Consider the following 25,597-nt stretch of genomic DNA (forward strand, 5'->3'; position numbering starts at 1 on the left):
CCGTCGTCGTCGTGTGTCTCGAATGTATTCCCGGTGAGTGAATTTTTGGTATGCTCTGCTGGACTATCTTCGTAGCATTCTCAAGATCTAATTGGACTAAGGGAATGAACCCATCTTCTCGGTCAAGTGAGTTTCCGATTTCTGCGTATGCGTATTCCTCAAGAGCAGGATAACGCCTCGAGATGGCATGCAAAAGATGGCCAGGTTCCCCACGGGGTCCACCTGCAACGGGAGGGCATGGATCCCGCATGTGATAATGAGTTTGATCCGTGTCGAGACGGAGATTTCCGTGGATCTCGATAGGTCTGAAATCCTGGGGGAGACATTGGAGGTCGAATGGCAACAGGATAGCAGCACCAGGCAACTCCTTCACGGAAATTTAGGGATCACTCCGCTGCTCCGACTGGTCGTTCTATCCGAAGCTAATGCTGCCGGGTGAAATGGCTCATTTCATGCCTAACACCCGCCCTCAGACGGACCTCCGATCTCTCATCAGCCCATATTCACCCCAACTTGGTTTGTGGGGGAATCGGCAATATGTACACGGTGCTAGACTACGGAGTACAGGATTGTCAATGGATCGGGCAAGTCGGCCCACGGAAACAGGCGCTGCTTAGAGTGGTGAGACCGTAATTCAGGGCATCTACTATAGCGCCGGACGTGTTGCCAATTTGGATCAAGCCTGAAGGAAAATGAGAAACCGTCGATATGAAGCCTCCCCGCAATTGCGCCGCCCCCTGCTTCGGTTGGGCATGGACACTTGGATGTCGGATCTCAGCGCCGTGTCAGCGTCCGACTGGCATTCTTCATCCAAGTTGTCTAAGTCCGGTGGCAAGCGAACCGGTTGAGTGTTCTATCATCCGAAGAAAGTCGAGGTAGGGCTTCTACATCACCACAACTACGAGCGGATTGGCTGCAGCCTCTTCATGTGCAAGGATGAGGCCATGTTGATCCTAGTATCCCTCCATCCGAATGTGGAGAGACTGCTCACTGACCCTTTTTACTCATTAATACATGCTTAGCTGGTGTGGGGCTCCGCTCGCCGACAATTGCTCTGCCGATTCCACGAATCAGCCCTTTGATACTACACTAACATGTGGTATGCAGCCTTCAGACGGATGACGGGCGTCTCTTCTGCACAACTGCCGAGCTCACTAATGGCATCCCGCGTGATCCGGCTCATAGTTACCTGCCTAGAGCCGGGCTCAGCAACCTATTACTGTGAACATAGGGCTTTAGATCCGGCATTGCCAAACTCAATCGGTGCGGGAGTCGAAACACGCGTCATCACGCCCGACGGCAGTCAGGGCAATGGAGATATTCGTCAGTCCACGCGATGGGATGATCGTCAGCTGAATGCCCAGGACTGGGCTTCCGTAGCGTATTAGGAAGGAGTTACAGTTGCCCATCAGTTGTAGCGAAGGTATATAAAGTCTGCATCTCTGGTTGAGAGAGCTTCGTATGACTTGAGAGCAAGCTGCAGACGCACATTGCCAGGATGAAGTGGATCGCGCAGCTCTTCCCGTTGTCCCTGTGCTCGTCCCTGCTCGGACAGGCTGCCCATGCTCTGACCCCAGCCGAATGGCGCAGTCAATCGATCTATTTCCTCCTGACCGATCGGTTCGGCCGAGAAGACAATTCCACGACTGCTGCCTGCGATGTCACGCAACGAGTGTGTCCCCCTATCGTTCTTGATCGAGCTCATGCTAACATTTGCAGCTGTATTGCGGCGGGAGCTGGCAGGGGATCATCAATCATGTACGACTGTCCCATATCGCGCGGTCGAAACTAACAATGTCAGCTCGACTACATTCAAGGCATGGGATTTACTGCCATATGGATCACCCCCGTAACTGAGCAGTTCTATGAGAACACCGGCGATGGTACTTCGTACCATGGATACTGGCAGCAGAATATGTGAGTTCTCTTTGGCCGCGGTGATTCATACTAATCGACGAAGCCACGAGGTCAATGCCAATTATGGAACGGCACAAGATCTTAGAGATCTGGCCAACGCTCTGCACGCGCGTGGCATGTACTTGATGGTCGATGTGGTCGCCAACCATATGGTACGCCGTCTTCTCGAGTTGTACATTATAATCTGACTGGTTAAGGGCTACAACGGAGCGGGAAACTCGGTCAACTACGGTGTCTTCACTCCGTTTGATTCCGCTACCTATTTCCACCCATACTGTCTCATCACCGACTACAACAACCAAACAGCTGTGGAGGACTGCTGGCTGGGAGATACTACTGTCTCGCTACCCGATCTCGACACGACCAGCACGGCAGTGCGAAGCATCTGGTATGATTGGGTGAAGGGATTGGTTGCCAACTACTCCAGTCAGTGAGAGCCGCATCCGAGCGTGAATGATACTGACCGAGATAGTCGACGGCCTGCGCATCGACACGGTGAAGCATGTCGAGAAAGACTTCTGGCCCGGCTACAATGACGCTGCTGGCGTCTACTGTGTCGGTGAAGTCTTTTCGGGTGATCCACAATATACCTGTCCATACCAGAATTACCTGGATGGTGTACTCAACTACCCCATGTACGCATTATGATTTCCGTACGGATTTGATCCTGACGAGAGCAGATACTATCAACTTCTCTACGCGTTCCAATCGACCAGCGGCAGCATCAGCAATCTGTACAACATGATCAGCTCCGTTGCGTCTGACTGTGCGGATCCCACTTTGCTCGGCAACTTTATCGAGAACCATGATAACCCCCGATTTGCCTCGTAAGACCGTGCCTCCGTTCCCTGAATGCAACTAACCTCCCCAGCTATACGAGCGACTATTCGCAAGCCAAGAACGTCATCTCCTTCATGTTCTTCTCCGACGGCATCCCCATTGTCTACGCCGGACAGGAGCAGCACTACAGCGGCGGTGCTGACCCTGCCAACCGCGAGGCTGTCTGGCTGTCTGGATACTCGACCAGCGCTACGCTGTACAGCTGGATTGCCTCTACCAACAAGATTCGCAAGCTAGCGATTTCCAAAGACTCAGCCTACATAACATCCAAGGTATTTCCGGTCACGTCTTCGCATTCCACCGCTAACATCGATAGAACAACCCGTTCTACTATGATTCCAATACTCTCGCTATGCGCAAGGGCTCAGTCGCTGGCTCTCAAGTCATTACCGTCCTCAGTAACAAGGGATCCTCGGGCAGTTCCTACACCCTCTCTCTCAGCGGCACGGGCTACTCCGCCGGCGCCACCCTTGTCGAGATGTATACATGCACTACTCTCACCGTGGACTCGAGCGGAAATCTCGCCGTGCCAATGGTATCCGGCTTGCCCAGAGTTTTCGTGCCCTCGTCATGGGTCAGTGGGAGTGGCCTCTGCGGCGACTCTATCTCCACCACGGCGACCGCCCCCAGTGCCACCACGAGCGCAACAGCGACAAGAACAGCATGCGCAGCTGCCACAGCCATTCCGATTCTCTTCGAGGAGCTCGTGACAACTACCTACGGCGAGTCCATCTACCTGACCGGCTCGATCAGCCAACTCGGGAACTGGGACACGAGTTCTGCGATTGCTCTGTCGGCGAGTAAATACACCTCGTCGAACCCTGAGTGGTATGTCACCGTGACCCTGCCTGTTGGCACCTCATTTGAGTACAAATTCGTCAAGAAGGGGTCGGATGGGAGCATCGCGTGGGAAAGTGATCCGAACCGGTCGTATACGGTGCCGACTGGGTGTGCGGGAACGACCGTGACGGTGTCTGATACGTGGAGATGATCTCCATTCAATTGCGCTAGGTACTGGATGATGTACATAGGTTGATTTGAGCTACATGCGGCATGTCTGCGGGGATACTAGATTGCATGTAGCAGGAGGTTATCGTATACGTGGACATGCTTGTTCACCGTATCCTAGTAGACAATGTCCAATAAGGATGTCAATGAAAGAAATATAAATGGTCAGAGTCTTGTTTAAAACGTGAGTTGATCTCCCTCCCGGTAACATGCAGATGAACGGCATTGACGAGCTCCTCAAATTGGACGAGCTCAGGCAGGCCGTAACGGCCATCAGGCAGTACATGATAGTCAATCTGGATGTCACACAACGACAGCTTCTGTATCTCATACTCTGCTCTCATTAGTATCTCCAGCCATACCAGGACCACCTTAACTGTGAATCCTGCCCGAATACCTGAAGAATGACCCGATCATCCCCACGAGGGCTGAACGCAAGCAACATAGCAGTAACAGGAAACGCCAGCGCCTCCAAAGACCTCCCTCGCAATCCGAATAGCTGTTTCCACTTCATTCGCAATAGGCCTCGGAAACTCTCCCCTGTACAATGACTAACGAAGCTCAATTACCCTCCTCGGCCACGTCCCCATTCGCCTCAACAGCAAATGAAGGGAGCAACTCGAACAGACCCAGATCAAATCAGCTTGTGGAAGCTGCTTTCACACATCGTCCGTGGATTTCAAAGCCCCTTGGGAGAGGTACTCTAGAAAGTAAGCTTTGCTCCGGAGACATTGCTCCGGAGAGACCGATAATCATCCCAATGTCTCATCTGCTACATCTCTCATAAGTATTCAACGCATCAACAACCTCCAAATCCTTGATGAAGGTCCCCTCTACCCCAACTTCTTCCTAGACTCACATAGTGTCCATCCTGTGTGTATCGATCATGAGTAAGAAGATATCCTCGAACAGGACGATCGCCATCCTTGCGATGCCGATAGAGACCATACTACCGTGCGAAGGGTAAAGAGGTCGTCCAGCTCATCAGTTGCAGGTCGCACCACACTTCCAACTCAGATGATATTTAGCGAGTCTGCTACCTGGAAAGCATCCATAGCCAATCAATCCTCCGTTTGCTGAGGGTAGCCGCAGAACGCTGCCGGGGACCGGACAGCATTTGCGCTGCTCCGTCCTGCTGAGCACGGAGCGTAGACCAGAGAAATACCTGGGCGAGCGTCTTTTGGCAAAGTGCCTCATGTGGAACCGGAGAAGAGGTTGGGCCTGAATGAGATGAATTGCATGGACTGCATATTATAGTCAGGGACTTGATCCTATCGGAACTGGTCTGATTACTTTTTGTGTAGGATCTGAATTCTAGCGAGAATATATATTCCTCCGAACGAGGCTGTATACCACACGGTTGTTACTATTCGTCAGGCGACTACTACTGAAGCTGCGGTACCAAATCGGCGGATGAAATGAATGAAATTGAGGTCAGCAGCATACATGGTGTAGCAATCATCAGGCAATGGATGCAGTTAGCCATAATGTGTACTGTCCTGTCCATGCATGTAGACCCTGCGGGTGCGTCCCGCACATAAAACAGCGTAGACATTCTGAGACTACGCCGTACTCTGTACTCCGTAGAAATGCTATCTCCATGCACAACCTCTCGTCAACCTCCCCTATTCATGTTAGCCCATGTTGTCTTCTATATACATTCTGGGTTAGATGCACACCCCCTTTCAACGATTGACACGAGGTGAAACAGACTGCCAAGCCTGTTAGCAGACCGCTGATTCAGATGGTGCTTCTGATTGCTCGCGATAACAAGCCTTTGCTTTTAATAACTTCTGACTAACCCTGCTACATTGGGATAATCCCCCCACCTTCCTGATCGACGGTAGTTAGTGTCCTTTACGGTCGAGTCTACGGCAGCCGTTGCTGATCTCCCCGCTGCCACTCGGAATTCACTCGGAATAGGCTGGAACGGTCCGAGGGGCAGCGGGAGCATATAAACATGCCACCCCTCATGCCATCCCTCATGGCTGCCCCTCGAAGCAGCCCCTCGTAGCATTCTCCTTCTCGGGTGTTCTGCAGACGACCGTCCAAATGTCCACCATCACTGTCACTGGCGCCGCTGGCCGCCAAATTACCGGTGCGTAGACCTTCCATAGGAGAGATGAGACTCTACAGCCACTAACCAGACAGACAGTCCCCACGGGCCTCTTCATCCACAACGAATTCACCCCCTCATCCTCCAACGAGACCCTCACCGTCGAGAACCCAACCACAGGAAGCACCCTCGGCACCGTCTCCGCCGCCACCGCCGCCGATGTCGAACGCGCCGTTACCTCGGCCACCACCGGCTTCCAGACCTGGCGGACAACCCCCGGCCCCGAGCGCGGCCGACTCCTCCTCAAGCTCGCCGACCTGATCGAGCGGGACGCCGAGGAGTTTGCCAGTCTTGAGGCGGTCGACGCCGGAATCCTCTACACCGACAGCATGGGCATGAACATCCCGCAGGCCGTGGCCAACCTGCGGTACTACGCCGGCTGGGCGGACAAGATCGACGGCAAGACCCTGGAGATCCCGGGGGGCGTTGGATATACCTTCCGCGAGCCGCTGGGGGTCTGCGCGGCCATTGTGCCATGGAATGCCCCATTGTACGTCCTCTTTCCACTCAAGCCATACACACCATACAAACCATACAAGATCATACAGAACAGGAGCTAAAACAGGTGCCCAGGATGATCACCATCTGGAAACTCGCCCCGGCCCTAGCCACCGGCAACTCTCTCATCATCAAAACCTCCGAAAACTCCCCGCTATACGGACAGAAGCTCGCCCAACTCATCGTCGAAGCCGGCTTCCCCGCCGGGGTCGTCAACATCCTCGCGGGCCTGGGCCTCCCCGCCGGCCAGAGCCTCGCCGAGCACCCGGCCATCCGCAAAGTGTCCTTCACCGGCTCCAGCGCCACCGGGCGGAAGATCCTCGCCGCCGCGGCCAAGACGAACCTGAAAAAGGTCTCGCTGGAGCTCGGCGGCAAGGGCCCCTCCATCGTGTTCGACGACTGCGATCTGGACAACGCGCTCCTCTGGACGCGGATCGGCATCACCGCCAACAACGGGCAGATCTGCGCGGCGGGATCGCGCATCTACGTCCAGGACACGATCTACGACAAGTTCCTCGCGGCGTATGTGCGTGCCGCCAAGGAGAACCCCGGGGTGGTGGGCGATCCGCTGGACCCGGCCACCACCAAGGGGCCGATCGTCAATGGGGCCCAGCACCGGAGGATCCTGGGGTACATCGCGCAGGGCAAGGAGACGGGCGCGCGGCTGCTGTTTGGCGGGGAGAAGGTCGGCGAGACCGGGTATTTCGTGGAGAATACGGCGTTTGCGGACGTGGCCGAGGATGCGGCCATTATGAAGGAGGAGATTTTTGGGCCGGTGGCGGTAAGCAACCTACCCGGATCGGCACGTACGAGAAACAAGTGAGGTACTATACTAATGCTGCTGATGCAGAGTATCGCCAAGTTCTCGACCGAAGAGGAAGTCATCCGCAAGGCGAACGACACCCTGCACGGCCTCAGCGCGGCGATCTTCACCACCAACGTGAATCGCGCGCACCGGGTGAGCCGCGCGCTGGAGTCGGGCCAGGTGACGGTCAACGCGTGGGCGATGCTCAGCGCGAATGCGCCGTTTGGAGGGGTCAAGGAGAGCGGGTTCGGTCGGGACATGGGCGAGGAGGCGCTGGAGGGGTGGACGTCGGTCAAGACGGTCAAGTATATGATTATGTAGTTGCATTTCGTCCTATCTACAGAATCGCCGGTCTACACACGGATCGGGTGCATCTTATGAAACACATTGTGAGGATCATACTTGGCCTTGAGCTCCTGCAGTCGCCCCAGATTCTCGCCGTAGATGTTGTCGACCACCGAGTCACCCGCTAATAGCATATTAGCACTTGTCAGCTATGGCAAGGGATGAAGAGAGGAGATGAAGAGACGTACGCTCGGCATAGTTGATGTACTGCGGGACCCCCTCCTGCACCCGGGCGTCCAACTCGGCTTTCCAGCGCGCCTGCCGTTCGCGCGCCCAGGCCCGGTGCTCCCCGTCCTTGCGCGCATCGGTCCACCGCAGGTTGATCAGTCCGTTCTGCGTCCAACTGCGGCTGGCAAACGCCGTGGCCTCGCGCGGCACGGCACAGATGGCGCGCATATCGTAGAACTCGAGCAGGAGGGCCGACGCGGCGAGATCGGGCTCGGCCTGCAGCCGGGCGGTCAGGTCGTCCAGCATGCTGCGCGCAAACGACGGGGCCAGCGGCGGGTGGAAGAAGACGCCCTTGAAAGATTTGCGGCCGCCGTAGGTGGCCATCGGGTTCTGGAGGGCGTTGACCTGGGAGTAGGGGATCGTGGCGGTGGTGTTGACGACGGGGTTGAGGGCCAGCAGACCCGCGAAGCGCTTCTCGCCCTGCGCCTGGGTGCCGTTGTAGAACACGATCACGTTGACCATGGGGACGGGAGCGCCGGGGGGCTGGGCGAAGATGCAGATGGCGCCGCTGCGGGGGTCGGGGTGCTCGAGGGTGCGGTTGAGCTGCTCGATGACCGCTTCGACTTGGTCCGGGGGGAAGGCCAGCAGCCCCGCGTAGACGGGGTTGGGCTGCTCGTGGGCCCGGAAGGTGAAGCTCGTCACGACGCCAAAGTTGTACCCGGCGCCGCGGAGGCCCCAGAAGAGGTCGGCGTTTTCCGTCGCGGACGCTGTCACCACCTGTCCGGTGGCCAGGACGACCGTTGCCGAGAGCAGGTTGTCGATGGTGAGGCCGTACTGGCCGCTGAGCCAGCCATACCCCCCGCCCAGGGTCAGCCCGCCCACCCCGGTATGGTTGACGGTGCCTCCCACGGCGGCCAGCCCGTGCGCGGCAGCGGCCTCGTCGACCTCCTTCCAGGTGGCGCCGCCGCCGACCGTCACGGTTTTGGCCGCTGGGTCCACGGAGACGGAGTTCATGAGGGACAGGTCAATCACCAGGCCGCCGTCGGACGAGCTGGTGCCCGCGACCGAGTGGCCGCCACCTTTGACGGCGAGGTCGATCTGGTGCTCTGGGGCCCAGAGGAGAGCGGCCCGAACATCCTCGGCCTCAGTGGGCATCACCACGATTCCCTGCTGTCAACCTCAGTAATGATGCGTGTCTGGAGGCAAGGGGGCAGGGCGGATTGCGTACCGCTGCTTTCGAGCCGGTGTCCGACCATCGCTGGAGGGTATTGGGATAGCCCTCGCAGTCGGGTGTGTAGACCCTGGCCGACCGCAGTTGACTTTTGAGAGCAGCAACAGCAGAGTCGGAAATCATGTTGACTAGAATCGAGAAAATAGCGGTGGATGAATACGATGAATACAGCTGAAGGATGCAGATGAAGATCAAATCCCCCTCCCCTCGTTATGCCCCGTTATGCCCCGCATCGCCGTGGCTGATGCCCAGCCCGATCAGTAAGCAAACACGAGATGGGGCGCTGAGGATTTCTCACCGTCCACAAAGTCATTGCATTAATTAGTACTCTTCCATCTACCTGATACTTGGCAAATCTATGAGTGGTTCGATGGTAGTTCGGCCGCCCATGTCCCTCCTGGCTTTTGCTCACTTGTGCCCGGCGCCTCCACCAGCTTGGAAGGATTCCTCTCTACGGCATATCCAGCCGCATACGGCGCTTCTTGCTGCATCGGTGGCGCATATGCCTGACCTCCTAAACCAGCGGGCGAATACACCGATTGAGGTTGGTGTGATGCAGCGCGATGTCGTCGTCGGCGGCGGAACAGAACCCAGACCAACGCCCCGACGAGGATGACGCCGGCGCCAGCACCCACCCCAATTCCTGCAGCTGCCCCTGCTGATAGCCCCGAGGATGAGGATGAGGATGAGGATGTAGGCGTCGGAGAGGACGTCGTCGTGCCTGTCTCCGTCTCCGTCTCCGTCCCCGTCGCTGTCGGCCCCGCGGTACTCGTCGCCGTCGCATTCGAATCAACGCTCAGATCAAACAAGGGCCGAGCCAGAGTCACCGTCTCCCCCTTGGTCGCGTTGGGCTGCGTCTTGCACGCCGACGCCATATTATCCATAAAATTGCCCAGGACCTTGGAGCCCGCCTTGGCCCTCAGACACTCGGAGCAGCCGCTCGCGTAGGTTGGAAAGGCATTGTTGTTCTGCGTGCAGTAGTTGTACAGCGACACGTTGCGGTTCCACCAGAGGGTCTCGAAGACGGGTTTCAGGGGGAGACATTGCGACTCGCAGGGGGACAGCGAGGTCGAGGCGGAATTCTCGTAGACGCAGACCTGGATGGTGTATTTCTGGTTGACTACGCCGGATCATTAGCCATGTGCCCCGGTGTGGTATGTGGTGGGGGAATCAAGGGAGAGAGCATGCATACAGATGAACCAGTAGACGTCACTGTCGAACTGGCTCGAGTAGGTCGTACTGGTACTCTCGCACAGGAGGCAGTTCTTCATCGTCAGCCCTTTCGTCGTCGCATTGTAATCGCCATCGTTGCAGATCAGCTCGTCGCCGATCGTCTTCTGGGTGCCTCCGCAGACGGACAAACAGGGGGACTTCACGGTTGCGATGACGGCCACCGAGGGGATTGCCCATAGCAGCAGTCCGAGGGCAGCCACTTTGGCCATAGCGATGGGGTTGTCTGGGGAGATCCGGGTGGGAGGTGTAAGATTTATCTATCTCTTCTTTGCGACTTGGAGCACAGACCGGCTGAAAGAGTCAGCAACGGGGCCATCACCCATGCTTAGTTGAACGGCTAGCGGACTAGCTGCTGCTACTAACGCGCCAAGGCATGTCGGTTGGCCAGTCTGATGCCTTGTTTGGATGCTGATCCTGCAAGGCTCTCCCATAACCGGCGGAATACTGTCTGATTCGTGCATGCGGAATGGGGGCGGAAAATCAGCCCAAGCCGCCAATGCGGAAATAATCATCAGTCGGTCTCACGCCTACGGAATCGCAGAGGATAGGACGGAGGACAGAGCACAGAGGGGTACGGAGTAATCTATTGGGTAATCTATTGGCCATCTATGTCAATACCTGCTTGGAGTACTTTTCATACAACTCCGGATACCATTTCTGGCCGACATCCGGATGGCTCAGAATGCGATTCCGCATATATGCCTCCCCAAACTATGCCCGTCAGACCGCGAAGGGAGCACATGGCAGCAAGAGACTTACACAAGAGTACAACGGCGACAGGAACTCGCTCGGCACATCCACTGCCCGCTTCTTGCGATCGTCCGACGCCGGGATCCGCTGCACAATATGCGCCGCCGACTCTTTCAGCTGGGCTAGGGTGAGGTCCATCCGCACCGCGGAGAAATAGGGGATGCTGTATCTCGTTTTGGACGTGGGTGCCTTTTCAACGTCAGACCGGTGGCCAAGATAAAGCGTAAAACAGAGACTCACAATAACCCGATGCGTGGTGGCGGTACAGACCCCCCCCGTGATAGCTTCAAATCCCTGCTGGATATTCACCACCAGACTTCCCTCGATGGGCGGCGCATCGATCCATTCGCCTTTCTTGTTCAGAACCTGCAATCCCCCCGTATCATCCTGCGAGAGAAAGGTAAACAGCCCGCTCGAGTCCTTGTGCGGACCGACCCCCTGCGACCCCGGCGGCGACTGCGGGTACTTGATGAACTTGAGCCGGTCCATGTTGCCCCTGAACGCCTCAAAGGTGGTCGGCGGGAGCGACAGACATTCGGCCACATGGCGCATGAACTTCTTGGATAACTGGGCCGACTCGGCGATGTACTCCTCGACCAGTTCGCGGACACCGGGGTAATCCGGGTACTTCGTTTGTCAGTCGGTCTCGTAGCCCTCTGGGGAGAATTCAACCGACCTGGCTGTTTCCTTCCAGCCTCTGCCAAATCGGGTCCTCGGGCGTCCACTGCTTCATCCCGGGAGTCCCAAAGTCGAACTGCTCGCGCCAGTCGGTCTGCTTGGCCGTCGTCTCCGCGCCCAGCCGGGTATATCCCACGAACGAGGGGGAGTTGATCATGTTGCATTTTTCTTTGACTTCGGTGGGCAACGCGAAGAGGTCGGGAAGGGTAGCATGGGCTTTTTTGATGATTTCCTGAGCTGCTCAGTATAGCAACACATCGTGAGGTGCAGGGGCATACCTCCATGCCATGGTTGGTCAGGTACAGGAATCCCACGAGGAAGATGGCTTCCCGCAGCTGGACCAAGGTTTCTTCTTTAGTGGACGGATCTTGGAGCCGACCAAAGTCGATGATGGGAATTGACGAGAAATCAGCCATCTTGCAGTGGGATGATGGCCTGGGAGAGTTGGGAGATTGCGAGATCGCAGTGATGAGGGGAAGAAGCGGAAGAAACGAGACATAAAGCGGGGCCGGAAAGATTCCCGTGGTGGATCTGCTCTGATGGCGGAATTACTTGTCCAGATGGCATGATTGATGACGAATGGTATATCAGATATAGATAGTAATAAACCTGTCTTCATCTCGACCTGGCCTTCAGAGGGTTATCTCCTTCAACGGAGTCACATATGCATCCAGGATCTCCCGCGGGTTCCGCAGCTTAGCGATTTCAGCGACATCGAGGATCCGTCCAGATGCTTAGGAGCAATCACTGATGATGCAATATGCCGGTTGCTAGTGATCTACTGTTGCTAGACAGAGAGTCTAGAGATGCGCTGCTGAGCTTAAGCCAGGTTGAGCACGATCCGAAAGAGTTGGACGGTCCATTTCCATCGGCAAGAAATAAAGTCTATTGATAGGTCTTTCTAGGATAAAAGAACTAGCTGCAGGGCAATATAAGACTGCATTAGACGAGATCCATTTCCACGCGGCTCTCCTGCATGAAGCTAATACTCACGGGAGACCAGGTGTACGACCCCCTTGCTGCATCCGTCAAGGCCGTCAGCTGCATGGGAATCGTTGTCGTCTGCGTCAATCTGTATGCGCATACGGGGGTTGTTGCATATGGCACGAACGTGGGGTGTGGCTCGGGTAATTCCGCGTTGTCAGGGGTATGTTCCTTTCCTATAGTATCTGGTCAATAGCGGGCTATTGACAGGGGTACTTGAGACCAGCGAAGAGCTGGACACGCCGGACATACCACGAAAGAAGTTCTTCTTTCTTGGCAAAGCATAGAAATGCAATCAACCAAAGTAGGTAAAATTGGCAGACGAAGGAGTGAAAGAAGTATCAACTATGTACAAGCAGCAATCCGTTATTCCATCCATCTCCCGCGATTCCATCCCGTCAAAACTAGAACTTCAGAGTCTGACCGGCCACTCCAACAACAGCCGACTTGACCTTGCTGGATCCAAGCAGAGAGTAAGAGTAGGGAACCGTGGTCAAGGTACCCTGCAGGGCAGTGTTCTTGGCGCCGCCAAAGTCGTTGTCCCTCTCAACGGCGTAGCCGTCGTCGGTGGAGTAGAGGGCCTTGCTGGAGCCGACGAACTGGTTGGACTCGACGAGGACCTGGGCGCCGTCGCGGGTGTTGATGCCGTCGCTGACGTTCTCGAAGTAGCTGTTGTAGATGTGGCCGGTGCCGAAGCGGAGGGAGGGAGCACGCGAGTTGATGTTGCTCCAGTAGTTGTTGGCGTACGTCACGCGCAGGTGGCCCTTGTCCTCATCGCCGTTGTTGTCGGAGTGGCCCACCAGGGACGCCTTCCAGTGGTCGTGGATGTAGCTGTTGGAGATGGTCACGTAGTCGGCGGCGTGGGTGACCTGCAGTTGTCAGTATCGTTGCCTGCGCAGTTTCCGTGGGAGGAGATGTACATCAATCAGGCCGTCGTAGTAGTCCTTGTCGTGGTCACGGTCAGAGGAGACATCGACGTGGTCAACCCACACATTGTTGGAGTATTCTGCCATTCATTAGTTGAGTCCATTGTCCAAAGAAGGGATACTTACGAATGCCAATGGCATCTCCATTCTCCGCCAGAACCTTCTTGACTCCCAGGTTCCGGATGATCACGTTGGACTTCTCCTTGACCAGACTGTTCTCATTAGGCGTGTCCTTTTGTCCACAGGCAAGGTTGTACGTACAGGCCGAATCCCTCGAGCACAGCGGTGGAGTCCTTGCCGATGATGCTGGTGTTGCTGCCAACCTTGACCTGCTTGGCGCTCTGCTTGATGGGGCCGCTGACGTAGACCACCTTCTTCGCATCACTGGAGACGGCAGCAGTGAAGGCTGCGTAGGAGGAGACGGTGGTCGTGGTACCTCCAGCACCACCGGTGGTGCCTCCGTTCAAGCTGGCGTAACCAAAGGCAGCCTGTCCTGTCAGCGTTTCGCCCTGGAGAAATACTAGGAAACGCATTCAAGCAGAAGACGTACATCATCGGCGGCGCGCTTCCCCAACGAGTTGACAGTAGCGGTAGGAGCAGCCAGGGCCAGTCCAGACAGGCCGCAGGCAATGAGAGTAGCAACGAATTTCATGGTTGTTGAGTTGAAAGAAAAGCAAGTACCAGACTTGACGAGCGAAGCAAATAAAGCGAAAGAAAGTAAGTGAAGAGAGCGGATAAGAATCAAGACCAAGCCTGTTGAGCCTACTGAAACGAAAACCTCGTCGCAGGCGGCATCAGTGAGCTTTACATACCCCGGGAGCCCCTGTACTGCTTATTTGGGGAATGGCCCCCATATATTTCCCAATGGGGCAGTGCATACGTATATCTCATACACACTGCTCAAGCTGGAACAGCAGGCCACACACCAGTCCTCTTGGCGGCAATTCTCGGCCCCGGTACCTATCCAGAACCACTGCAATGGAAGAACCGTCTCCATAGGTGGACGGACTTCCCAGCGATCAGCGTCACACGACTCCAGATTCGGCCAGGATGATGCTATATTGCGCAAGACAAATTCCGTCCGCTGAGACACATCGCACCGTGTTTATCCCTGTCAAGCACAGCCGCCAAGGCCATCCGCGGCCGGCATTTACCCTGAAAAAGGGTCTCACAGGATTTTGGTCATCGTCGATGCAGAAGCCAAGGGTTTGGATTCAGCGGGGTAGAAGCGTGCGGACAGCGACGAAATGACGCTCGATGCCAGTGCACATGATGGAGGGATCCAGCATTTGACCAGCAATGGCGAGTCCCCAAGTGTCTCGCAGAATATCCACAAATGACGGGGTGATGTTTCAAAGCTTGTCCAGGCAGTTCATTGCCAAGAAAGCCGGGGTTTCAGCTGCGGTATTGGCATTTGTCGTGATAGGGGGTGTGATGGGCCAAAGATGGCGCTGCTGAGAGATTTTCATCAGAGCAAACAATATTTCCATCAATTGCTTTCAGACCTCTCCGACACTCCCGGGATAATAGGGCCCTGACGAATCTCATCGTGGCGGGATCGTCATCCGAGGTCGTCGATCCGGAGAGGAGCGTCCCATGACCATCGTGAAGATCAACGCGAGAGAACCAACGCGACAGGTGGAATTGGCCTGGATGCAATCTAGAGAGAATGTCCGACAATAAATGACGCCGCGGTCAATGCTAATGTCGATATCGGAGCTGTCAACAGAAGTATGGAAACGCCGCAGGATCCCATACGAACTTCGATCAACAAGAAACAGGGGGCTCTGCCAAGTCAATCCTGACTGACTCGTGGAGATTAGAAAACTCTGGCGATGACGTGGATGATCCTGAAGCGAATTGTACATTTGTTGCAATGCTCTGTAGTTGTATGATCAAAAGAAAAATCTAGTCTATAGACACCCCAGTCGAAAGAGCCGAATGTGACAGAGATAATATCCCAAAGCAGACCCCGCAATACAATGCAATATGTGCCCAATTGCCCATCCAAGGTATATGCAACACCGGTCGACAGAACTCCAGCCCAATCCCAACCGCTACAGATGATAATCTTTTTCAAACGAATAGAGCGACTCCTGCTCCTCCAGCGGCGTCGGTATGCTGATCTTGGTCGCATCAAACTCCCACATGGCCTCGCGCGCCTCCTTCGAATTGCGGATATAGAAAGGCAGCGTCCACTCGCGCAGCCGGCTCTCCAACAGACCCATGTCCTTGTGCTTTTCCCACATTCGCCGAGCGGACTTGAACGCTTCGTTGACTATCTCGCGTCGGATGTCTTCGTAGGCTCTGAATGCGTCCGTGAGCGGTTCGCCGCGGTATCGAGCTAGTATCCGAGCGAACACGATCGCGTCGTCGAGCGCATATGCGGCTGATTCATCGCGCGGGGGCATCTATAGCACAGCGTTAGCGGGGCACCGTATCTCCAAATCCAAGATCGCGTACCGCATGTGCCGCATCTCCCAGCAGGATGGCTCGCTGCGTGTGCCACCGTCCACCAGGCCGAACCTGGTACACCGGGTACAGCATCCAGTCAGTCGGGGAATTGATCATCTCACGGATACAGGGGATCCCCGACTTCCCAAATCGATCCTGCATCTCCTCCTGCAGGGCTTTGCGAATGGCATGCTGCTTCCGCCAGTCCTGGCCGGCCTCGATGCGGTACCGCGGGAGGAGTTCCTCAGCAAACTGCACAATGGCGGCGAGGAAAATCTGCTCCTGGTCGCGGTCGCAGTAGCTCGCGAGCAACGTGCCGTGTCGGGAGATGTTCATGGAGGTCGATCGGAAATGGATGCGGGATTTGAGCGTCTTTGCGTCGACGACGCCCTGCAGGAATGAGATGCCCGTGTACTCGGACGGATAGTCGGGTGCGATCCACCGCGTGCGTGTGGCGGAGTGCACGCCATCGCAGCCCAGGACGAGATCTCCCACGGCCGTGGTGCCGTCCTGAAAGTACAGGATGGCTTCGTCGGCGGTCTCTTCGCCCCGGGCGAGTTTCTTGCCGAAGACGATCTCGATATTCCGGGTGCGCTCGACGACCGCTAGCATCGCGACCGAGAGGATAATCCGCATCACCCGTCGGGCCTTGTATCCGCTGAATCCCTGGCCTTGATCCCGGGTAAAATCAATCGACCCCAGGGATTTGCCCGACCGGCAGGAAAAGAATTGGATGGCATCGACGTCCGCTCCACCCTCGTCTCCCAAACGGTCCAGTTCTGCGAGCACTCCGAGCTGGTCGAGATGACGCTGAGCGACGGGAGTGAGGTTGATAGCGCCCCCCGAGGTGGAGAGGACGTCATGACGCTCAAAGACGGTGATCTTCAGGTCTGGAACATATGGGGTCAGCTCCTTCGAGATGGCCAGAGCACTAGCGATGCCCGCAATTCCAGCCCCAACGATCAAAATCCTTCTCGGAGGCATGGTATGAAGGTATGATTAAGGTATCGTATGATCAGATTGCCAGAGTGAAGTGTTCACACTTAGCAAACCGAACGAGGAAAAAAAAAAAAAAAAAAAAAAAAAAAAAAAGAAAGAAAGAAAGAAAAACAAGAAAAAAGCCAGACACTCTCAGCGGGGCTGCCTTGATTCATATCCCGATTGCCAACGGACAACCGGACTAGACTACGCAGCTTTATGAAGAGCGTCACTCTCTCCACGGACAAAGAACCAAATCCCAGCAGGTCAGTCAGGTTGCCACAATGACTCTGGGGAAAGGTTTGAGATTATCTTGTCTTATGTCACAGAAAAGCTAGATCTAGTCTTGAATCTTAGGACGATCTTGAAACCACGGGAACTTCCGTAGTGTCAGTCCGTGGGTGGTCAAGGACAGGTCACATCCACCGGTTTTTCACAGGGCAGAGGACAGAGCACCCCAAAGTGACCAAACAATGGGACGGGTAAAAAGCTGAACGGAAATAAAATTGATCTTCGGCCGGGAAATGGAGACTTCTCGGGTATTTTGCATCATCATCAGCATCATCAATATCATCTCATCACCATCACGGCCCCCTGGTTCTTGTCTGCAGCTTACCACTCTGGCTATTCTCTGCATGCATGTATGGGTTGACGAAATTTTTCTTCAGACACGTGTGTTATTGCCAGGATTCCTTGAGCATAAAATCCTTAGTTCGAAATAGTTTCCTCTGCCATTCTGCCAGACCGAGTTAGCTTCAGAACTTGGCCTCTTAGACTCGGGATCTGGACCACTGACAGCGCCCAAACGTGGCCGTTGACGGGGCAAAAGTTGGAAGCGTCTTCTCCCGGCCCTTCCGGCCCACCCCGAAAGTCCCTTGCGTAGTGCGAAACACGATTGGCGCAGCTTTCCCTGTTTCTCTTGATCTAACGGCCAGGAAACAAAACAGGATCAATAAAATCTGCGCTTGCGATCTGTCCATTCATCTTCGGGGGTTGGTGCCGAGGCACCTCCGGACACAGTGGTGGTTATCTATTCGACGGAGGAATCTATAGCCTGAGTGGTGAGGCCCAGGCCCCCGAACTAAAACCCAATAGTCGTTCGAACAAACGTTCAATAGGGGCAAGTCCGGGGGTTGTGCGGCCCCGACTTTCCCAGTGGATTTCTCTCGCTTTGGACCTGTCTACCCACGGAATGTCATGTTTTGTTCTTTTTGTTTCGGAGTTATTATGTCTATTCATGCATTCTATTTTGTTTTGAGCAGTCCCAATAACAAGTCGGACGTCGTCCGTCGTCGATGATGCTGCAGGTCACCGACAAAGGAAGTCCACGGTGGAGCTCCGTGCGATCGATCCACTTGGGTACGCCAGTACAGATACTCTGTCTGTTCTCACCGAATGACTACTCGGTACGACATAACTACATCACGGAAGCGGGTCCGGGTCAAGCTCCCCGTGGCTGGATTGTGCCTTGGGCCGAAGATTCCAATACGTGTTGACGGCGGAAGCAGCGCAGATTGCCGCTGAAGCCAATCAGCAGTGCTCTCACAAAGTACTAGATAGAGATGTTTTTTTGTTGCCAAACTTACCAATCGTACTGGTCATCTCGTAATTCCAATATGTTCGGCCATGTAGCCCGAGAGAATGGGCCCAAAGAAAGCGCCTATGGTCCAGCTCTGGCTGCAAATCGACATGGCCCTGGAGTATCCGCCATGGGGTCCGAATATGCCCGGGTGCCGATGTTCAATTTCATCAATGGTCGCTATCAGGATCAGGAATTGCACACTGCTGATCGATGAGTGACAGACTTACCGGTAGCTTCGAGTACGCCAACCCCATTGAGTAAGACCGACACGATTCCCACGGCCGTCACGTCCATGGCATAGATGATCGGGCCCCTCTGGCCTTGATTTGCCCACGGGAATCGCTCATCCCCCGGCACCCCTAGCAGCCACATCAGAGGCGCCAAACCCAGAAAACCAATCGTGGTGGGGATCTGTGTCCCAACGCGGTCCTTCAACCAGCCAACAAGGGGACTGAGCGCAATGCCGGGGCCTTGCAAGGCCAAGAACATCAGTCCCGCGGGCATACTATCCCAGTCGAACGCATCGCGGACGTGCAGGGGAAGCGTCGTGTCGAAACTGGAGATCAATATCGCAAAGACAAAATAACCCAGGACCCCGGTTACGAATCGACGGTGTCGAAACATGTACACGTAGTATTCGAGACCTGTCTTCTCTTCGACTGTCTCCGGTGCAGCCACGGGGCGCGAGGCGGTCGATGTGTCATTGTCCGGGCGGAGCAGCGGCGAGTTTTCTTCCTCGTGTGGGCCGTCATCCGCAGGGGAAGGATCCGATTGCTTCTCTGCAAACGCGCCAGATGAGACCTTGAAACAGAAAAGCACCCCCGGGTCGATCACCCACCTCTCTTTCTCCGGGGATTCTCCAGCATTAGGAAACGCAGAACAATATCGACAAGAAGGATCGCAAACGCGCTAGTCCAAGCCGTCCAATAACCACCGATTTTGAACAGCACACCCGAGACCATCGGTCCCGCCGACAATCCTACAGCCGCCGCCACCGAGATGATCCCATATATCACACCCAGACGAGTCGAGTCGACACTGTCGGCGATCGTCGCATAACCCACCACCCACATGAACGAGCTGGCAATGGCCTGAATAAATCGGCCGATGAAAATGTGGACCACTAGAATACCACAGACTGGTCAGTTGCCGTCGACGAACACCTCACCTTGTCTAAGATATCACCCACCCGACGTCGCCAGCGCCAGATACACCGATCCCAGGAGGGCGGCCACCAGCGCCGACAGCAGCCAGACTCGCTTCGACGCCGACTTATCAGCATAGTGTCCAATGAACGGATTCAGCACGACGGCCACAGCGGCGCTTTCGGACAGCAACGCGAAGCTAATCCGCTGTGTCAGCGAGGAGTCCAAACCGAGGCGATCTTCAACCACGTAGGGGAGGATCGGGACGAGGAAAGTATATAGGAACGTGTCTAGGTGTTGATCGCAACGCATTAGTTCAAGCGCAATGATCCATGGATACCGCCGACTTACCTGTGAACAGGGCCATTGCCATCGCGGTGACGATGAACCACGAGGAGGAGCGCCATTCCTGGCCCCACTTGGCCTCACGCACGGAGGCGAGATTCATCATGAATCTTGTGAGTGAAGAACGGTTCGAAAGACAATGGAAAGAGACATTGTCCGAAGACGACAGAAATTTTGAGGAGTAGCAAATGACTGGGATACCGCCCCGGCTTCGTATTATGATAGCGAATTGCTGGGGTTGGGCCCCACTAGATGTGCGAACAAGGCTCCACTGCATAGATCATTTTATCGAGTGCTTTCATCTCAATGGTCTCAAAGAATCGGTGTGATTGTAATCGCACTAGCCAAGCTGCTGGTTTGACCTATGAGTCAATGGCATTGGCTACTAACATTGGCTGATCATTGAGTCATCGGTCAGTGCAAGAATCCCCGCAGCAGCCTCGGTCGCTAACAAAATGGAAGCAAAACCCAGAGAACTCAGAAAATGGTCTATGCCTAAGGCATCAGTTGAAGTTTTCTGGAAGTCTCCAGTTCGATTCCGGGTCGTCGCATCTCTTTTCTCTGCTTTCATTTCATCATATCTCTCACTCCGCTTCTTTGGATATACATCTGAGAATAGTAAAGCAATGATGTCTTGTATGTAATATTGGAAAGTGGTTACAATCACATCATGTTGTTCTGATCACTTTTATCACGGCCTATCATTGAACATTCATCCAAGATAACGCATAACTGTGTTCGGCATCAAATCTTCTTGCATATGTAATACCACAGAGACTGTGCCGTGATCGATTCTGCTATTGTTGATTTGCCAGTGTGCTTAGTAGTCGATATCGGCGGAAGCATACCACAACATAGCTACCTATATATATATCTCTGGAATGCTTTCCGACGACGAAGAACAATTGCCTATCTGACATCTACTGCTGGATTCCTGCAACACCGAGCTTGGTTAGACTTTCTGTATATAGTTCCTACCTAAGTAGTCCCGTCTTTCTACCACCTGAAAGATTTGCGCCAGCAGCTCATGATGATCAGTTGTAGAACATATTGGCAGCTCATTCAGCCAATCAGCCATCAATCTAAGAAAGTAACATACACGCTCACATCATCGGTATCAAGCAGCTATAACAATGTGAAACAGGACCTTATCAAAATAAAAAGAAAGAGATAACTGCCCAAAACGCTTCACACTGAGCATTACACCAATGTTTCCTGGTGACAAATAATCCGCCATTCTCCATCCGAAGCCTGTTGCCAGGTCGTCGAGCCATTTGCACGGTACGTCTTGTTTCCTCTGGTAGCAGTGACCCGGTACGTAACCGTACCCGCCATGAGATCGATGATGATCACCCGCACTTCGTCCAGAGAGTAGGTATCGAATCGGTGGAAGGGTGGCTTGACAGCATCCTGGATCTTGTTCTCGCCCTCCAGCGTTAAGATGGGTGTTTGAGGAAATATCATGTTGACTTCTTGGTGGGAGAGTTTCTCGATAGCCGGCCCGGGGTCTGCTGAGGTCAAGGCCGTCCACAGAGCGCGCTCTTTGATGATGAGGTCCTCGCGGATACGATCGTGCATGGAAGGCATAGTGACTGATGGGCTCAACTGTAGATGTACGGTCAACAATATGTGCGCAAGAGACAATCGAGGATATCTGAGACGTACGCTCAAGGGATGCTCCTAAATCAGGGTAGTTGAGGCGAATCGCAACTTGTTGAAGTGGGCGTGAGGAGTCGGAAGTCCCGTCAACCGCGTTCGTTAGGATGCCGTTAAGTATTATTATTGTCCCGAGAAGCTGTCATTCAATTCAACCTTTTCGACAGTTCCATGGATATAAAGAGGGAGCGCAAGACATGGAGTGACGTCATGTGGCTTCTTCCCACGTGCATGACGTGGTGTCATCTCTATTTCTTGTCTCGGTGCTTTAGATAGAATGAGATTCGCTGCGATCGAGCCGGATCTCCCATGATGAGCATTCAATCAGGATGTCAAGATTGGTGCTCCACATGCGTCATATCGGCCTACCTGTTGTGTCCTGGTGGGACACACCGTCAACACTCTATTGTGCCAAGCATTTGATTTAGTGGATGAGCCGGCACTCTGCTTTTCAGATGTTGATGAAGATAGGCGATGTTAGTAAAATGGAAACCCCAGTCAGAGGACCTGCTCTGTGACCGCAATAGAGCTATACTACCTAGATTTGGTCAAGTCAGTCACCAAAGCAAAAGCCACCCGGCGCTGATGATAACGTTATCTTTGCTGATAACGTCAATAGGGGGCGATGGAGGCACCGACAAACGTAGTCTTTCAACAACGGCTGGACTCAAAAGAAAGCAGAAGCATAGCCTGAATTGCTCACTCGTTTTGTGAGGGACATTTCATTAAGGCTATGATATCTGATGGTATTGTCGCTCTGTCGATGGATCAGGCGTCTGCGTCTTAACATTGCCGATCTTCCGTCATATATAGTGCAAAGAAACATTGTTAAACTGTAATGACACTACCATGGTCAAGCAATCGCCTAATATGTCCCCTTGTGGCTTGAGCTTTGAAGAATCTCTCACCGGTTACTCACCAGATTTTATTCCCCCTCGCCGCTACGAGCCTCAGGCGAGTTCGACGCCTCGCGGATAGTATGCTTCATTCAACTACTTGTACGACATATGTATGACTTCCTGACCGAAATGCATTTGACGCGATATATCTCTACCTGTCAAGGTACATTCAAAAACCGGCTGCTTGCCTCATCTTCACCTCCTGCGTCCAACGTTTTCACGCCAAACTAGATCTTACCCTGTCCCGCGCTCGAGGGAACGGTACTCTGCACCGCGGTATACGCCGACGCAGAGGCAATATTTTTGCCTGCAAAGTTAGACAGGAAACCTGTATCAGCTTGGCTGAAAGTCCCCGAGCTGCCGAATCCATTGACCTGGCACACGTGTCCAAGGTAGGTCGAGCAGACCTTATTCGTGTTGCTATCAGGCGAGGTAAACAATTGCCCATCAACGGGGCTCTGAACAATGGTATCGATGTTCTGGAAGACGTTGCCCTCGGCCAGAACGTAGCCGCCAGATCCAATTTCAAAGGCGTGTCCGCTGGAGTCGTACCAGTAGTTGTTGACCTGATTCGTTAGATTGTGCTTGGAAAAGAAGGTGAGGAGCTTACCGCGTGGAGAAGGGTGTTGCCCTGGACTTTGGGACTGCGGCCACTGAAATGGTAGATATAGTTGCCTTTCATGGTGACCAGATCGTTGGATCCATCCAGGTAAATGCCCCAGTAGTGGTAGCCGTCGCAGGTGGCGGAGTAACTGCTGACTCCGTTGAAGTAGTTGTTGGAGATGGTCACCCGGTTCGAAGCGCTAGTCCCGAGGACGAGATGCTGGCGGCCAATACGCGCAGTCTACCAGGCATCAGAGTGAGCCAAACAAGATTGGGCCTGGGGAACTGACCGTAACATGATCGATCCAAACCATGTCGGCATTGTCAATGGTGATTGCGTCGCCTCCCCATACATACTTGGGGTTGATATCAGTGATCGCAATGTTTCTGCAAGGGTCAGTTATTATCTTTGACCACATACTACAGGTAAACTTACTGGATGATAATGTTGCTCGCCCCGCTGACAATCCGCAGACCCTTACCCTTGATCACACCACTGGATCCCGATCCGATGAGTGACTTGTTCGACTTGACGGTGATACCTAGGATACCGGCATTGTCACTGTAGCCGTTAGTTGTGCTTATGGGAGAAAACCCAGCCACACTCACTAGGTGACAGATACCGAGGGGGCATTAGGCTCATAGTTGGTACACCAGTTGTTCTGGTTGATTGCCAGCTGGCACGCAGAGGCAGTTCCCCAAGGTGCACAGCCAGTCGCTGTTGTGGTGCCCTCAGTACCAGTAAAGTCGAACCTGGTCAACAGTTAGCATGCACCTACAACAAAGCTATTTCAATGAATGCATACGTCTTGGTCAGTACAATCACGCGAGCCTCACTGTCCCCAAGGTAGGACACAAGCTCGGCAGTAGTACTGGGGTAGACAGCCGTTGCACTCCCACCACCAGTGACGCCCTTGGCGAAACCCTCAGCAGCGCCGGAGACACTGACGGCGCCGGCGTTGGCGATGCAGCCTGCTATGGCAAGAAGATCCTGATACTTCATCTTCGTCTTGAGCAGATTGAGCCTGTCTTCCCAAGCAGTGGCCCTCAACCTGTTTATATGCTGGAGTCGTGTTGCCAAGCCATTGTTCGGGTGGAGATTCGTCACCCCACAGAATTACGCAGCCATATCAGCCACAGTCATATTAAAGCTATGCCTTCATGAAGAAAGCAATACAAGAATCTAGGGAAAGTCGCTCCGATTGGTGGACCGGGAAATAATCATCAAGGGCAGTGCTTAATTCCATCCTCACATAGATTGCCTGCGCTCCTGTCTGCGAGGAATTACCCCGTATTCAGAAAAGGCCGACGGATTAAGGTATCTGATGACAAGAAGTCTGCCGGACTAATTATGTAGGAGTAGGTTAATGCGCCAATTGAAGACCGTAGACGAAGCCGTTATAGAGCTTATGGCCGAGACTAACGACAACGTCGGATACAAGCCGAGGTCCATCAGATAATAGTCACGAAGAATCCGTTGTTTGCAATAAAGGAGAGCTAAGGCTGGCGGTTTCTGCACTCAATTGTATAGTCCCACTTGTGGATAAACTCGTCCAGCACTGGTGTGAGCTATCGTCTATTCGTGTTATGACGGTGACACTCCTGAGGCAGTGTCTTCTCCAGGACATCGGAAAATTGACAAAATCACTCGCCAGCAGAAGAGGGCCGAAGTAACTGCATCCTTCTCTCTGCAATTCCTATCGGCAAAGAAGACAGACGGCACATTGCTCTTATCATCACCCTCGATTGGTTTCTCCTTACAACGAGCACGAGCATAGATGCTACTGGTGGTCACTAACGTGGAAGGGTACATCAGCAAAGAGCACAGCTTCTGAGGCTCCATTCCTATGTTTTGTATACTCAGCTTCTCCTCAAACAAGTCTTCGGGTATGAATCATCAAACACAAAGCTCAGGACCGGGTTTTGTTCAATAAGTACTCGAGTCAAGCTTGACACAGATATGGCCGTATTAACAGAGGGCGAACGGAGGCGGACGGTGTCCACTATCCCACGCCAGGCCTTCGCGCATGTAGTTATACTTGCTTACCAAGACACTGTCATAATGCACAGTCATCTAACCCACATTGTGAAGTGTACAACCCTCAATCGGCCCTTCAGGATCGTCGGCAAGTCTCTCATACTCATCTTAGTCAGCTGGGTCTAACAGCTCCCACTTCTTGTCAACCCACATTGACCGGGCACTTCCCATTCAGATGGGTCTGGCGCCCAACTGCAACACCTGGTGTACTCTTCCTAATGGCGCTCTTGCGGTGTAATTGAGATGCAGTTCAGGGTCACGTTTGCGCAGCCAGACATAGGGAATCAGCTAAGAGTCCTTATCAGTGAGAACTTCTGGCGCATTAAAATATCCCTGTAGGTCATCTGCTTCATATGGTTAAGAATGATGTTAATGATCTACTCCAGGCGAGGATTAAC

The 25,597-nt window shown here is 54.0% G+C and overlaps 11 protein-coding genes across 11 annotated transcripts; 3 read left to right on the plus strand and 8 right to left on the minus strand.

Annotated features, from left to right (window-relative positions):
- Nucleotides 1–391: 391 nt before the first annotated feature.
- AFUA_2G00700 (uncharacterized protein) lies at nt 392–1,388 on the plus strand (the record flags this gene model as incomplete). The annotated part of the gene is made up of 2 exons (XM_744114.2): nt 392–823; nt 1,232–1,388. The coding sequence occupies exons 1-2, from the start codon at nt 693–695 to the stop codon at nt 1,386–1,388; spliced, it is 288 nt and encodes a 95-aa protein (XP_749207.1). The 5' UTR covers nt 392–692.
- A 110-nt stretch (nt 1,389–1,498) lies between these two features.
- Nucleotides 1,499–3,868, plus strand: AFUA_2G00710 (putative alpha-amylase; the record flags this gene model as incomplete). The annotated part of the gene is made up of 9 exons (XM_744115.2): nt 1,499–1,672; nt 1,720–1,758; nt 1,802–1,917; nt 1,961–2,069; nt 2,115–2,343; nt 2,390–2,552; nt 2,598–2,744; nt 2,789–3,029; nt 3,074–3,868. 9 exons carry the CDS (start codon nt 1,499–1,501, stop codon nt 3,746–3,748), a joined length of 1,893 nt encoding a protein of 630 aa, XP_749208.1. The 3' UTR covers nt 3,749–3,868.
- Nucleotides 3,869–5,817: 1,949 nt separating this feature from the next.
- AFUA_2G00720 (putative aldehyde dehydrogenase) lies at nt 5,818–7,505 on the plus strand (the record flags this gene model as incomplete). Its single annotated transcript, XM_744116.1, has 4 exons — nt 5,818–5,863; nt 5,921–6,371; nt 6,455–7,160; nt 7,230–7,505. The coding sequence occupies 4 exons, from the start codon at nt 5,818–5,820 to the stop codon at nt 7,503–7,505; spliced, it is 1,479 nt and encodes a 492-aa protein (XP_749209.1).
- A 159-nt stretch (nt 7,506–7,664) lies between these two features.
- On the minus strand, nt 7,665–8,852 carry AFUA_2G00730 (FAD-binding oxidoreductase; the record flags this gene model as incomplete). The annotated part of the gene is made up of 1 exon (XM_744117.1): nt 7,665–8,852. One exon carries the CDS (start codon nt 8,850–8,852, stop codon nt 7,665–7,667), a length of 1,188 nt encoding a protein of 395 aa, XP_749210.1.
- A 432-nt stretch (nt 8,853–9,284) lies between these two features.
- On the minus strand, nt 9,285–10,370 carry AFUA_2G00740 (uncharacterized protein; the record flags this gene model as incomplete). Its single annotated transcript, XM_744118.1, has 2 exons — nt 9,285–10,048; nt 10,121–10,370. The coding sequence occupies 2 exons, from the start codon at nt 10,368–10,370 to the stop codon at nt 9,285–9,287; spliced, it is 1,014 nt and encodes a 337-aa protein (XP_749211.1).
- Nucleotides 10,371–10,767: 397 nt separating this feature from the next.
- AFUA_2G00750 (isopenicillin N synthase family dioxygenase) lies at nt 10,768–12,005 on the minus strand (the record flags this gene model as incomplete). Its single annotated transcript, XM_744119.1, has 4 exons — nt 10,768–10,872; nt 10,921–11,538; nt 11,588–11,821; nt 11,868–12,005. The coding sequence occupies 4 exons, from the start codon at nt 12,003–12,005 to the stop codon at nt 10,768–10,770; spliced, it is 1,095 nt and encodes a 364-aa protein (XP_749212.1).
- A 228-nt stretch (nt 12,006–12,233) lies between these two features.
- Nucleotides 12,234–14,601, minus strand: plyA (pectate lyase family protein). The gene is made up of 6 exons (XM_744120.2): nt 14,050–14,601; nt 13,761–13,987; nt 13,626–13,711; nt 13,494–13,579; nt 12,826–13,442; nt 12,234–12,749 (listed from the first exon to the last, which is right to left on the minus strand). Exons 1-5 carry the CDS (start codon nt 14,149–14,151, stop codon nt 12,978–12,980), a joined length of 966 nt encoding a protein of 321 aa, XP_749213.1. The 5' UTR covers nt 14,152–14,601; the 3' UTR covers nt 12,234–12,749; nt 12,826–12,977.
- Nucleotides 14,602–14,635: 34 nt separating this feature from the next.
- On the minus strand, nt 14,636–17,013 carry AFUA_2G00770 (FAD-dependent oxidoreductase). Its single transcript, XM_744121.2, has 2 exons — nt 15,963–17,013; nt 14,636–15,910 (listed from the first exon to the last, which is right to left on the minus strand). The coding sequence occupies exons 1-2, from the start codon at nt 16,935–16,937 to the stop codon at nt 15,557–15,559; spliced, it is 1,329 nt and encodes a 442-aa protein (XP_749214.1). The 5' UTR covers nt 16,938–17,013; the 3' UTR covers nt 14,636–15,556.
- A 1,038-nt stretch (nt 17,014–18,051) lies between these two features.
- On the minus strand, nt 18,052–20,664 carry AFUA_2G00780 (uncharacterized protein). Its single transcript, XM_077804028.1, has 6 exons — nt 20,010–20,664; nt 19,703–19,948; nt 19,352–19,636; nt 18,741–19,292; nt 18,518–18,690; nt 18,052–18,451 (listed from the first exon to the last, which is right to left on the minus strand). The coding sequence occupies exons 1-5, from the start codon at nt 20,278–20,280 to the stop codon at nt 18,530–18,532; spliced, it is 1,515 nt and encodes a 504-aa protein (XP_077660195.1). The 5' UTR covers nt 20,281–20,664; the 3' UTR covers nt 18,052–18,451; nt 18,518–18,529.
- A 246-nt stretch (nt 20,665–20,910) lies between these two features.
- On the minus strand, nt 20,911–21,970 carry AFUA_2G00790 (nuclear transport factor 2 family protein). Its single transcript, XM_744123.2, has 2 exons — nt 21,669–21,970; nt 20,911–21,608 (listed from the first exon to the last, which is right to left on the minus strand). Exon 2 carries the CDS (start codon nt 21,588–21,590, stop codon nt 21,204–21,206), a length of 387 nt encoding a protein of 128 aa, XP_749216.1. The 5' UTR covers nt 21,591–21,608; nt 21,669–21,970; the 3' UTR covers nt 20,911–21,203.
- An 815-nt stretch (nt 21,971–22,785) lies between these two features.
- On the minus strand, nt 22,786–24,164 carry AFUA_2G00800 (polysaccharide lyase family 1 protein; the record flags this gene model as incomplete). The annotated part of the gene is made up of 6 exons (XM_744124.1): nt 22,786–23,124; nt 23,169–23,402; nt 23,452–23,548; nt 23,598–23,723; nt 23,771–23,914; nt 23,968–24,164. The coding sequence occupies 6 exons, from the start codon at nt 24,162–24,164 to the stop codon at nt 22,786–22,788; spliced, it is 1,137 nt and encodes a 378-aa protein (XP_749217.1).
- Between the last annotated feature and the right edge of the window lie 1,433 nt (nt 24,165–25,597).

This window comes from Aspergillus fumigatus, chromosome 2, assembly GCF_000002655.1.
Source record: "Aspergillus fumigatus Af293 chromosome 2, whole genome shotgun sequence".
NCBI lineage: Eukaryota > Fungi > Ascomycota > Eurotiomycetes > Eurotiales > Aspergillaceae > Aspergillus > Aspergillus fumigatus.